The sequence below is a fragment of the Hemicordylus capensis genome, chromosome 2 (assembly GCF_027244095.1).
Source record: "Hemicordylus capensis ecotype Gifberg chromosome 2, rHemCap1.1.pri, whole genome shotgun sequence".
Lineage (NCBI taxonomy): Eukaryota > Metazoa > Chordata > Lepidosauria > Squamata > Cordylidae > Hemicordylus > Hemicordylus capensis.
Window position 1 is genome coordinate 207,305,687 of NC_069658.1, and position 12,456 is coordinate 207,318,142.

The window sequence follows — 12,456 nt, forward strand, 5'->3', positions numbered from 1 at the left end:
TCACAGGCCAGGCAGTAAAAGAGATCCTAAGTGAGGCCCCCTGAATGACAAATAGGTTAGGAAGTCCCTTTTGAAGAGTAGTGAGAAGCCCCGGTATCTCTTGGAAGTGTCCTGGGGAGAGTTGGGGAGAGTCTGAGCCTCGTAGCAGCAGCCCAGCCCTTACTGAAAAGGCTGCCCCTCTCGCCCTCACCGCAGCCCCTCGGTGCTTTAATCTCCGTATCGCTGAGCATCGGGAGGCGGCCTCAACCCATGTTACGCTTGGTGGGATGGAACACTGGATGGCCCATCCTTCAAGAGCTGGCCCTAGAGGCCCCTAAGCCAGAGTTCCCTCTCACAGGGATTGACTACAACCCCCGTAATCCCCAAGCAAAGGCTGTTGAAGCTGGGGATGCTGGGAGTTGTAGTCAACAACAGCTGGGAATCTCTGTGAGAGGGAACACTGCACTAGACCCCCATCTTTTCAAACCTGGGGCCCAGGGTTGTTGTTGGTTGGAGTTTTTTTGGCCCACCCCCTGCTTTCTCTCTAGGGGGGGCAGATAATAGGGCAAGCAAGGTTTCTTGTGCCTTTAAAAACTGCCTGGAAGAGAGCATTTTGGTAGCTGTAGCTTGCTGTGCAAAGGTGAGAGAAGCTGAATCTGCTGGGATTCCCTCTTCCACAGGAGGCCTGTCCTTGGTGGCTTCTGGTCACCTTCTGTCCCTCTTAAAAACACCAAACAAAGGAGAATGGTGATGCTTTCGCTTCTTCAGCCCACCTTAGGTTAGGGCACAACCCAGTGGTGTGTCCTGAGCTGCCTGTTGAAGGCCCAGGCTGTGCTGTGAATAACTAGGCGGTATTTCTTGGTAGACACCTAAGTGGTGCAGCAGGGAAATGCTTGACTAACAAGCAGAAGGTTGCCAGTTTGAATTCCCGCTGGTGTGCTTTCCAGACTATGGGAAAAACCTATATCAAGCAGCAACGATTTAGGAGGATGCTGAAAGGCATCATCTCATACTGCGCGGGAGGAGATGGCAATGGCAAACCCCTCCTGTACTCTGTCAAAGACAACCACAGGGCTCTGTGAGCGCCAGGAGTCGACACTGACTCGACGGCACACTTTACTTTATTTCTTGGTAACATTAATTGGGCTTCCCCTACTTGGAAATTCATAAGAATTGGGCTTCCCCTACTTGGAAATTCATAAGAAATTCATCAGAACAGCCCTGCTAGATCAGGCCCAAGGAAGCCCAGTCCAGCATCCTGTTTCGCATAGTGGCCCACCAGATGCCGCTGGAAGCCTACAGGCAGGAGTTGAAAGGGGCAGGCCCTCTCTCCTGCGGTTGCTTCCCTGCAACTGGTACTTACTCAGAGGCATCCTGCCTTTGAGGTTGGAGGTGGCCCACGGCCCTCCGACTAGTAGCCGTTGATAAACCTCTCCTCCATGAAGTTATCCAAACCCTTCTTAAAGCCATCCAGGTTGTTGGCTGCCACCACATCTTGTGGCAGAGAATTCCACAAGTGGATGATGCCTTGTGTGAAAAAGTACTTCCGTTTGCTGGTCCTAGATTTCCTGGCAATCAATTTCATGAGATGACCCCTGGTTCTGGTGTTATGAGAGAGGGAAAAGAATTTCTCTCTCTCCACTTTCTCCACCCCATGCATGATTTTATAGACCTCTCTCATGTCTCCCCGCAGAGCCCTTTTTCCTGTACTGCCTGATTCAATTCCAAGCTTGTTTCAGTTTTGCCCCTAAAAAAAAATACCCTGGTGCGTATATGTGTATGCGTACTTTCTTTAAAGCACAAGGTTAGACTGATTTGTTAACCTTGAAAGGTGCAGCACAACTGTCTTGACAAACAAATCCTTGAGAAAAATACACCACTTGAGATAATGTTCTCTTATCTAGCCAATTCCTTGATTTTTGCCAGTGGAGCATGTGCCAGTCAAGGTCTCGGCTTGGCCAGTTGCTGTTCCTGGGGCAGGAGAGCTGTTTTCTGCAGGCGAAGGTGGCCGGCTCCAAGGGTAGTGCCGGCATCGCTTCCGCAGAGCTCCCTGGGCCATGCCCACCAGCCCTGCTCACATGTGTGGTTGCTTTTTGGCCTTACTTTCTGTAGGACCAGTCAAACTGTGTATGCATTAATTAATTACATTTTATACCACCCCATCCAAAGTCTCAGGGTGGTGCACACAAGTAAAATACAAAACCAAACGTGATTTAAAACCAACAGATTAAAACAATATACAAACAAATTTTAAACAGCTCAGGACCATTTAAAACCAATCAAAATGCTTTGAAACAATTTGAAAAGCTTGGGAGGCCAGGGTTGTGTAAAAAAAATCCATTATTTATGTAAAATACTTCTACTCTACTCTCCAGCAGACTGTTACTCAGGGCAGCTTGCAAGTATGATTTTTGAAAAGCCCTGGGAAGTGTGAATCTCTTGTGCTTTTCCTGTGCAGGGCTTGAGGGGGAGAGAGGCCACCATAAGAAGTTCCATTCCTGTTCCCGGGGCTACGTGGAGGACCTCCATGCTTGCTTTCATCTTTCATAACGTCTTCAACCACCCACTTCCCCAGGGACATTTACAGCAAAATCTGGAGAGAGGGCCCATAACTCAGTAGCAGAGCACATGCTTTGTGTTGGGAAGGTTCCAAGCAGTGTTCCCTCTAAGGCGTGCGCGCGCACAAACATTTTTTATGTCCACTTAGTTAATTTTAGATTCTGCTCAGGCTGAATCAGGAAGGCCCCACTCTGAATGCACATGCGCGCACACACTGCCTTGATACTGCTGCCCAGAACAAAATGCATTCCGCGCACAGATGGGGGAAAAGGAGAGAGAACACTGGTCCCAAGTTCAATCTTCAGGGTCTCCAACCAAAAATTTCATGTCCCTGGAGACCCACCACTGCCAGTCAAAATTAGGCAATTCTGGGCAATTCTGGGCAATTCTGGACTCACCCATCTAGGGTGTGTGTGTGTGTGTGTGTGTGTATGTATGTATATATATATATATATGGCAGCTTTGTGTATAGCTTCATCTTCTGCTGCCCAGTAATAGAGCCAGCTGTAGAATTCCTTCCTTCCAAGCTTTTAATGCTTAGAGATAAGCAGGTGGAAGGCAATCTAAATCTTTTTCTTTCTTAATGCAACATGTTGTCCTGGAGAGAATCTATCTATGTGGTTGCTAAGAGTCGACACTCAATCAATCAATCAATCAAATGCAATATATTTCTGTAACTTGGACATTTTACTTATTTGTGACTATCGACCCTGAGCCGTGGGCACAAGACTGGCTGAAAACAGAAATCAGTAGATACAGTAACTGTGCCCTAAAAGTGGTTAGTGCTTTGCTGCTGGATTTGGGGCAAAATACGTGGCTTATTTTCACCCCTTGTCAAAATGTTTGAAGTGGGAGATAGTTAACTCTCCAAAAGCCCTTTCAGAGTTGCCTTTAAAGGCTCAAGATCTATGGAGTGTTGCTTTAAAAGGGTGGGGTGAGGGGGAGAATTCCACTGATGATTTATGAGACAACCTGGATACGATGCAGGAAGGAATCTGGTTGAGCAACCATATTGTTCTAGATTTCACAGTAGCATTGCCAAGTTATTATTTTCATTTGTAATTAATTAGTCTTAAATGATTGTTCAAAGTAGCTTTCGTATTTTAACAATAGAAGGCAGCTCTGGTGTTCTCCCCCATGATGTCCTTTGGGCTGTCTACTAGGGGCTCGGGGCGGGGGGGTGTGCACTTCCTGTGGGGTCCCATCAGTGATGCTCCCATGATGGAGTCGAGTGGTTATTTGGCTCAGGTTACAAGCTCAAGGTTGCAGTAATAAACTAGCTAAACTTTGTGGAGATGAAGCTTATGAACTTACTTCAACAAAGCAGGCGAAGTCCCTGGCCGCTGGCCTTGTGTGTTCACTTGGCATTTACGACTTTTTCATCCACAAAATGGCACATGATGGTGGGCTGGAGGGGACCCCGGTGGTGGTGGTGGTGACATTTGTCAGGGCTGAGCAGGAGTGACCTTTGCGGAAATTTGGTTGCTTGGCTGCCTCTGCCTCTAGTTTCACTCCTGCCGTCCTACCTAATTTCACTCAGGGCGGGGTGGGGGGCAGCCCCATGCATGTTCGCCCATTTGTGAGTTCTGTGCTCAATGGGGCTGACGCCCCAGAAGGTGTGGACAGCCTTGGTGTTCCACTCTGTGAACGGACACGACTGCCTTTTGAAGCAGGCAGTGGTAGTCAAAGGATTCGAGCACAGATCTTCCTGCGGTACCTGAGAACCTTTAAAACTGGAGGTGCCAGGGATCGAACCTAGGACGGAGACACACACACACACACACACACACACACACACACACACACACACACCCTGCATGCAAAGCTGTGCTGTAGCCCTTGAGCTCTGGCCTATCCCAGTGCTTGGTTCACCCCCTGGGCAAAGGACTTGTGTGCTGGTGAAGTCTACACTTAAAACCATGGTGGCTTAACATAGAAGTGATTAAATAAAAGGAAGAAAGCCTGCAGTCCTACGAAGTGCCGATTCTTCCCGACTGCTCCCTGTACCTGTTGAGCCATTTAGCGACGCTGCTCATTGGGAGCATGTTGTGTGGAATCGGGTTGCTTCAGGGTTCATACACCACACCAGCCTGTGGTTTCACTTTCCTGAGTTGTTATAACCACAAGCAACACCACAGAATTATGGTCTGCACGACACTATGCACTTTTGCCTCAACTGCTGTCAGCACAAAAGTAGCCCAAGCAGCTGTGGTGAGAGGGCTGGTTCCCTCTGCTCCACACGTCTTCATTTGAGTAAGCCCAAAGTACAATCGGTTTCACTTCAGGGCTGATTAACACATCATGTTGTGATGAGGCTTGTGTGTGGTATATACTAAGCTTTCTCTAACCACGAACTGATGTTTAACACATGAATAACCACACACACACACACCCCGCCTCTGGGCACAAACCTTCAGAAGCAGAAAGACGAGAGTCACCTTTTGAATGCTGAAGAAACAGAAAAGTCTGCAAGATAAATATTAGGTTCTGTTTAGATAGAAACTTGAGTGTGGGGAGTTTATAAGCCTGGAAGGGATGTTCCTTTGATTCCAAGTGTGATTAGCCATTACAGATCAAAGTGCATAGACCAGATTGCAGGGTGTCCCACGCCAGCAAGTGTTCACCAGGCCAAAGGCCCCTGCAGGTGCCTCAAACCACTGAAGGAGGCCACACAGCAGAAAGGGAGGCAAAGACAAGTTTCCAGGACCATTGCTAGGCAGTCTGACCGATGAGGAGGAGGGTGATCAGTTCATCCTATATTCATCTGCAGACTTCACTTGCCTTTCGGAGTCTGGAGCCTCTTCCATCCCTCACCAAGGCGTGAAAATCCCTGCTGCTTCCCCCCCCCCAAGAAATGGGGAGCAGACTCTGTGTGCATGCGTGTGTGTGTGCGCGCGCGCGCACTCACTCACTCACACACTCTCTCTCTCTTGCACGTCATTGGTGTGGAGGAGGGGGAAAGCTCACAGCAGTCAGCTGGCTGTTTTTGCATTCCGAGGATTTGGCCTTTGGACTCGACTGCTGAAAGAGCAGGCAAAGTCGGGACCTTTCCTTTAAAAAAAATATTGCCACAGCAGCAGCAGCACCATTAGAGCAGTATCAAAGCTGTAAGAATGAAGAAGCAGACACTGGGATATAAACTTTTCCGCTGAAAAGTGAGCGTTGCATCAGCCAAGCCGCCAGTGTGTTTCTGACGCCCCTCGGTTGCAATGCCCCGGTGCCATTTCTCTCTCGAGGACTGGGAAGCACTTCCCAAACCTCTGACGCGTGTGTGCGCTGCAGCCACTGTTTGCCGTCGAGACTTGTGTGGGTGACCAGGCAGGCAGCCTCATAGGTGCGGCCCGGTCTCAGGTGCACCCTGATCAGTTCTTCCTAGTCTCTGTTGAGAGGAGAGAAAGTTTGTCCAGATGGCAGCGGACCCTGTAAAAATCCTCTGTCTAGAATTGCCCTCCGCGCACTGTTGTCTCCCATTGGTACAGTTAATTCCTCTTTTGTTGTGGATGTTTACTACTTTCCCAGAAACGTTGGTTTTATAGCCCTTGTCCATACATACGGTGTCTTCCTGAAGTGTCTTGTTCTCTCGGGGTGGTGGTGGTGCTTTTAGTGGGGGATGGGGTACCCGTGACGGGAGAACAAGCAAAACGTGGTTTTGCTGCTTCAGAGTGATGCCTGCTGGACTACTTCGGTTTTGAAAGAAATCTAAATGTCATGTAATATATAATCTTAACTTGAAGAGAGAGCAAAAATTCCTACAGATCCTGGTTATAAGTGCTTATCAAGGTAGCTGAGTAAAATAAGCTTTATGCATTAACTTTTAAAAATAAGCCATCTGTGATGCCCCAGAGATCAATCCCTTGATTTAAAGGTGTCAGGTGCCCTGCAGAAGTTAAGACACAGAGGTGTGCAGTGCTTTGTCCAGACCGAACCTGTCCCAGTTCCCTGGTGTTGCGAAGGCAGCCTGCCTGAAATCCTGGATTTCCGTTTGGTGGTACTACCCGGGAGCAGTTCCTTGTCATTTCATTCATGTTGTGTCGGCAGGAGACTCCGTTAGAGTGTTATAGACAGGCACAATAGCTTCCCGTCTGAACAGTTCTGTGACGTGCAAGCAGGTTCCACCTGTACATGGTGTGCTTTGTTTAAAAACAAACAAAAGTTCTGTACTAGAGCCAGGGACCTGCTTAGCACGCATCCATCTCGAAGCTTTGCATGGGAAACCTCGACTACTGGGGTGGCAAATTGATTCAGGCACGTGTGGTCTTTCTCTTCGAGCTGTCTGATGCAGCTGTAGAGGTTTGTGCTGTTTGACTGAATTAGATGCATGGCTCGATCACCGAGAGAGCAGAACCAACCGCATGCAGCACAATTTGGAGATGAAAAGCCTGTGTGATCATGGAGGTGGTTTTGTGTGTCTGAAAAACACACGGGCTTAGCAGTAGCTGTACTGCTTTCGGATTGTCATCTTTATTTTTAGAACATTGGTTTTAGGAAGCATTTCCAACAGCCTGGTTTTAAAATGAAGGCTGAATTTGATATAGAATTGTTAAAACCGACGTGGCTGAGCTGTAAGCGCCTACTTGGATGCCTCCTAGGTGCCTTGTGGAGACCATTTAATGTACAGTGAGAAGAAATGATGGTGCTTGCGTGTTTATTTCCCTGCTGTGAGCAGCTCTGGCATAATGCATATATTGAAGGGCAGCACACACATTTATAAGGCAGAGGGGCTTTCTGAAAGAGCTCTGTTGCATTCAGAAGGAGCAGGCCGGAGGGGTCTGCCCCTGTTGGCCCTAGGAAACAAACGCCCACCCTGGCTTGTGCTAACTCTCGCTTTGGCTCCCTTTCAGTTTGCCCGAGTGTGGACATCCGCAACAGCTTGACCTACTTCAGCCTGCTGGAGAACTGCACGGTGATTGAGGGGCACTTGCAGATCCTGCTCCTGTTCAAAACCAGATCGGAGGACTTCCGGGAGCTCAGCTTTCCCCTGCTGACGATGATAACGGACTACTTGCTGCTCTTCCGAGTCTACGGCCTGGAGAGCCTCAAGAAGCTCTTCCCCAACCTCACCGTGATCCGAGGGACTCGCCTCTTCTTCAACTACGCTCTGGTCATCTTCGAGATGGTCCACTTGAAAGAGATCGGCCTCTACAACCTGATGAACATCACGCGCGGGGCGGTGCGGATCGAGAAGAACGACGAACTCTGCTACCTGTTGACCATCGACTGGTCTCTGATCCTGGACTCGGTGGCGGCGAATGACATTGTGGACAACAAGGACAACAAGGAGGAGTGTGGAGACGTGTGCCCAGGAACCGTCCAGGGGAAGAGCAGCTGCTCTCCCATCGTGATCAATGGCATCCTCATTGAGCGCTGCTGGACCCACGAGCACTGCCAGAGAGGTAGGGCTGTGGAGCGGGGCGGGCGTGTGGTGGTCTGTCCGCTTGCCCCCCAATGCCTCTTGCCTCTAGGGCCGCGTGGCCCAGCGACGGTGGTTGCCCTTCAACCCCCCTCCCTCATCCGTCAACAGGGGCAGGACTCCTACATCTGGGTGACAACCCTGGGGCTGCTTATCCCTAGGGCTGCAATGTTTGGATTAAAAAAAAACCAAAGAGAGGGCGCGTGGTAACATCTCCTATGCGCTCCATGCCAGGGTTAATACTGTGTGGGTATTTCACTTCCAGCTGTCTGGAAGCCCCTTGGCCTTTCGGGGGAGTAGTGACTTGGGAAGTCTCACTGGCTGGTCAGTTCCACCCAGCAGTGGAGAAGAACCGGACCGGTTGGGGCTGGGCTGGAGCGTTGGTCTCTCGGCAGACACAAACCACCTTAGCCAGGTAGCCTCCTTGGAATTGCCAGGCAGGGCCAGAGCTGTAGCCCGCCGTCCTTGCTAGCAAGAAGGCTGCCGCCATCGCTGAGGCCATGGCCTGAGGTTGGCAGTCTCTGCCTCGTAGGCGCCTCGCAGAACCTCCTCAGGCCCGCTGCCACTTGCAGCTATCACATCTTTTGGCCCCTGGGTGGTTTTGGCCATGCTTTGAAGGAGGGAGGTCTGACTGTACCTAGAAGCTTCTTCGTCTGATGTATGGAGGTTGTATTTCCTAAAGGAACGTCACCTTTTTGCAGCTGCTTCTTGTGCGTGCAGAATGATTTGCTGCTTTACTGGATATGCCTGTCTGGCTCCGAATGGGTCCAGATGGCATCTCCCCCCACACTTTCCATGGGGCCCTGGCATACCAAACCCAGAAGTGCAGGAAGAGAATCCAGCAGGGCCTTCCTCTTGGGCGAGCTCTCTGGCAGCTTCTCCCCGGCATCCTAGGTGGGCAGAGGGCTTGTTTCTGTTTCTTCCAAACAAATACAAACACCCCCACCTTGTAGCCGGGGGATTTCTCATACAGTTAAATCTCATCTTAGGCAAATCTAGTGTCTGAAGCCATGTGTCTGTGGAGATGAATACGACGAAGATTTATACACTGTTTTTAAACAAAAGTTCCCAAAGCAGTTTACATAGATAATTAATTAATTAAAGATGGCTCCGTGCCCCAAAAGGCTCACAGTCTAAAAAAGAAACATAATATAGACACTGGTAACAGCCACTGGAGGGTGTGTGTGAGAATTGTTTTTTTTCCCCCCCTTAAGTGCAGAAACTGCTTAGTAATAGGCGGTGTCTGTGTATGCACTGGTTATCTTTAAAACGTGTTTATCGCACTGTTGTCCACTGGAAATCTCTTGTGTCGGTGTTTTGGGCCCGCTAGAGGAGGGAAAACAAAGACTTTGGTTTTGATTGATTGCTACACTCATTCTCAAGTTTACTAACACAATCGAACTTCCTTGTGGGTTTCCCCCCCTTGTAAAAGTAACAAAGGCCGAAGTGGCCGCTCTTGCTGCTTGGGAGAGACGTAACTTGAAAAGCCATCAGATTTGGTTGCGCTCACTAAGTGTGCGTTGGCAAAAATCAACTTTTTGAATGCGTGTGATGTTCATGTGGTGATGATGCACATGCCCCAGCTTCCTCTAGTCCAGCACAGTCCGTCGGGTGGCCATCTAGATGTCTGGCCCTGAGCTGAAGTATCCTGACGTTTTCCCTTGGATCCAGGGTGTCTTCAAGACACCAAGAGAGCTGGGTGCGAGGTGTGCCCGGGTCATCAAAGCGTCTCCTTTAGTTGGCATTGCACGGTTTCCTCCCCAAAGAACTCTGGAATGTGCCAGAATGGCTGGCTTGTGGCTTGCAGCGCTGCTCCAGAGACCTGGCCAAGGCCCCTTGCAAAAGGTCAGCCCCCAGAACCCCCCGGCTTTCCTTGCTCTCTCTCTCCAGCGCTGCCTGTTTACCGGGGACGAAGTGCACAGTGCTCAGCAAAGGTCGCTTGGCAGTCTCCTGGCTGCATTCTGCTGTGCTGCACCAAATGGCTTTTGTTTCCACAGAAGAGGCCGGCCGGCACATGCTCCTCCCAGCGCCACAGACACACCGTTCCCCCCGTTCTGCCTGAGCTCGCCTCGTCGCCTCTGTCTGAGCCCTCAGACAAAACAGGGGAAGGTGCTGCCGCTGCTGCCTTGACCTTGCGTTTGGCAAGGGGAGGCTTTTCCTCCGGCACAGGGTTTTTGGGGTTTTTTGGTGTGTGTTTTCCGTTTCTTTCTCTTGTAACTGTCTATCTGCCCCGCCACCCTTTCAAGCTCTGCACGTGTCCGTCTTTCCACTGAAGGAAGCCGTTTTTGCTGCACTCCTTGTTAATTGCTCTGAGTTTTGAGTGGCTTAAGAAAAGAGTTGATTTGCTCTTCAGCTTTCTCAGGGGCTGGTTTATGATGGCAGATTCACGGCAGAGAAGAGAGGCTCCTCCTCAGTTTTGTCTGCACTGACTGGCAGCATCTCTCCAAGGTTTTCGGCAGGATCCTCTCCCAGCCCTACCTGGAGATGCTGCCAGGGAGTGAAGCCAGGACCTCCTGCATGCAGAGCGGATGCATGCCGAAGGTCCGAGAAGAGGAGGTCCCTTTTCACACAGCGCATCATTAATCTGTGGAATTCTTTGCCCTGGGATGTGGTGCTGGCTACCAGGCTGGATAGCTTTAAGAGGGTTAGTGGCTGCTGGGGTTCATGACGAAGAAGATCTTCTCTTAAAGACCTAGCAGGGCCCAAGCTGTTTAGGGCTTTAGAGGTTATAGCCAACACCTTGTATTTTACCCTTGTATTTTTCTCAGTACCAGTTGCAGGGGAGTCACAGTGGGAGAGAGGGCAGGCCCCCTTCAACTCCTGCCTGTGGGTTTCCAGAGACGTCTGGTGGGTCACGGTGTGAAACAGGATGTTGGATTAGATGGGCTTTCTTGGGCCTGATCCAGCAGGGCTATTCTTACGTTCTGCCACGGAGCAATGGCTCCACTTCCTAGGAAGCCACCTTTGATGGAGTCCTGGGGCTGTCTACTCTGGCTGGCAGCAGCTCTTCAGTCTTTTGAGAAGAAGCCAGTTTCTGCCACCTCTGACCCACTGACTGGAGATGTTGCCTGGCGTTGAACTGGAGCTTTTCTGCAGGCCGGGCAGGTGCTTCGCCACTGAGCCATCGGGTCAGCCTCTTCCAAGATGTCGTGGGAGGGGCTGTCTTGCCTGGGGGCCTTTGCCAAAAGGACCCCTTTGGCCAACCTTTGCGATGGTAGAGTCCTTTGCTTTATAGCTCTGTAAAAGTTCCTCCCAGGGCTGCACAGTCTTGCCTTTCAGAGAGTGGCAAGGTTCAGAGCTCTGTGTGTGGGAAATGGTGCTCTGTAATGTTTACTTAGGTAGGAATATTACTTAGCAACAGTTTCCGTGACTTAAAAAAAAAATTCTATTAAATGTCCTGGGAATTTTTGTAACCCTAAGCTAGATTTTATCGCACGCCACTTCCCTCCCTCACCCCCTCCCATTATTAGGGGAAACCAGCCTTAAAGATAGCTCTGAATTAACTCAGCCATTCCCAAGAGTGTGCTATTTCTTAGAACTTTTGGAACGTTGACAAAGCAATGTTTCCCGTTGTGAATGCAAAAGACGGCAGGAGCGCTTTCTTATTTGGGCGGTGAGCAAGAAGCAATTGTTCTCTTTCCCACCTCCCTCCCTGGACACTTTGCAGGTGCCAGCTGACAGAGCCCTGGTGGTGTCTGCCGAGCGCATGTCTCCTTCCCAGCCAGTCCCTAGCCAGGGCAGCCGCTTGGAACGGTCACGTTGAGGACCTGCGCTGCCGATCCCCAGCCCGTCTCGTCCAGGGCGCTGTGCTTGGGCGGGCAGCGGCAGCAGCTCTTGAGCAGAGGACCCTCTCCCAGCCACACCAACCTGAGAACCTTGAAAGGCGGGAGATGGCAGGCATCTCAACCCAAGGCCTTCTGCACACAAAGCACATGCCCTACCCCTGAGCTATGCATTCTCCTGGAAAGAGGGATCCCGGAAGAGTCCTGCTGGATCCGGCCAGAGGCCCATCCGGTCCAGAATCCTGCCTTGTGCAGTGGCCACTGGCCAGGGGCATCTGGGGAGCCTGGAAGTGGAGGAAGGAGATCTCGGCTAGCGGTATGCTTATTTGCCTGCGTGGACCAGCATGGCAGAGTGGTGGATTAGGACCCGAGTTCAAATCCCCATTCAGCCATGAAGCTCACTGGGTGACTCTGGGCTAGCCGCTTGTCTCTCAGCCTAACCTACCTCACAGGGTTGTTGTAAGGATAAACATAACTACGTACACCGCTCTGGGCTCTTTGGAGAAAGAGCGGGCTATAAATCTAGATAAATAAAATAATATTATCATATTCGGTAGGTCAGTGATTTAAAACTACACGGAGAAGAGGCAAGGTCACAAGAAGATCGCAAGGAGCCCTTTGACTCGGGAAGAGGCTGGCAGCCGTTTGGGGCCAGGAGGATTGTGATTGTGCATGACTTTGTGGCTTATTCTGGCTGTCTTCACTGCCATGGTTGTGGGAGGACAC

At 50.4% G+C, this 12,456-nt stretch overlaps 1 protein-coding gene across 1 annotated transcript in view; it reads left to right on the top strand.

Annotated features, from left to right (window-relative positions):
- Window positions 1-12,456, top strand: part of INSR (insulin receptor) — a 73,238-nt gene that overhangs the window by 6,253 nt on the left and 54,529 nt on the right. The window contains exon 2 of the mRNA XM_053291719.1: window positions 7,380-7,931. Within this exon, the coding sequence (XP_053147694.1) occupies window positions 7,380-7,931 (552 nt within the window). The remainder of the gene's footprint in view (window positions 1-7,379; window positions 7,932-12,456) is intronic.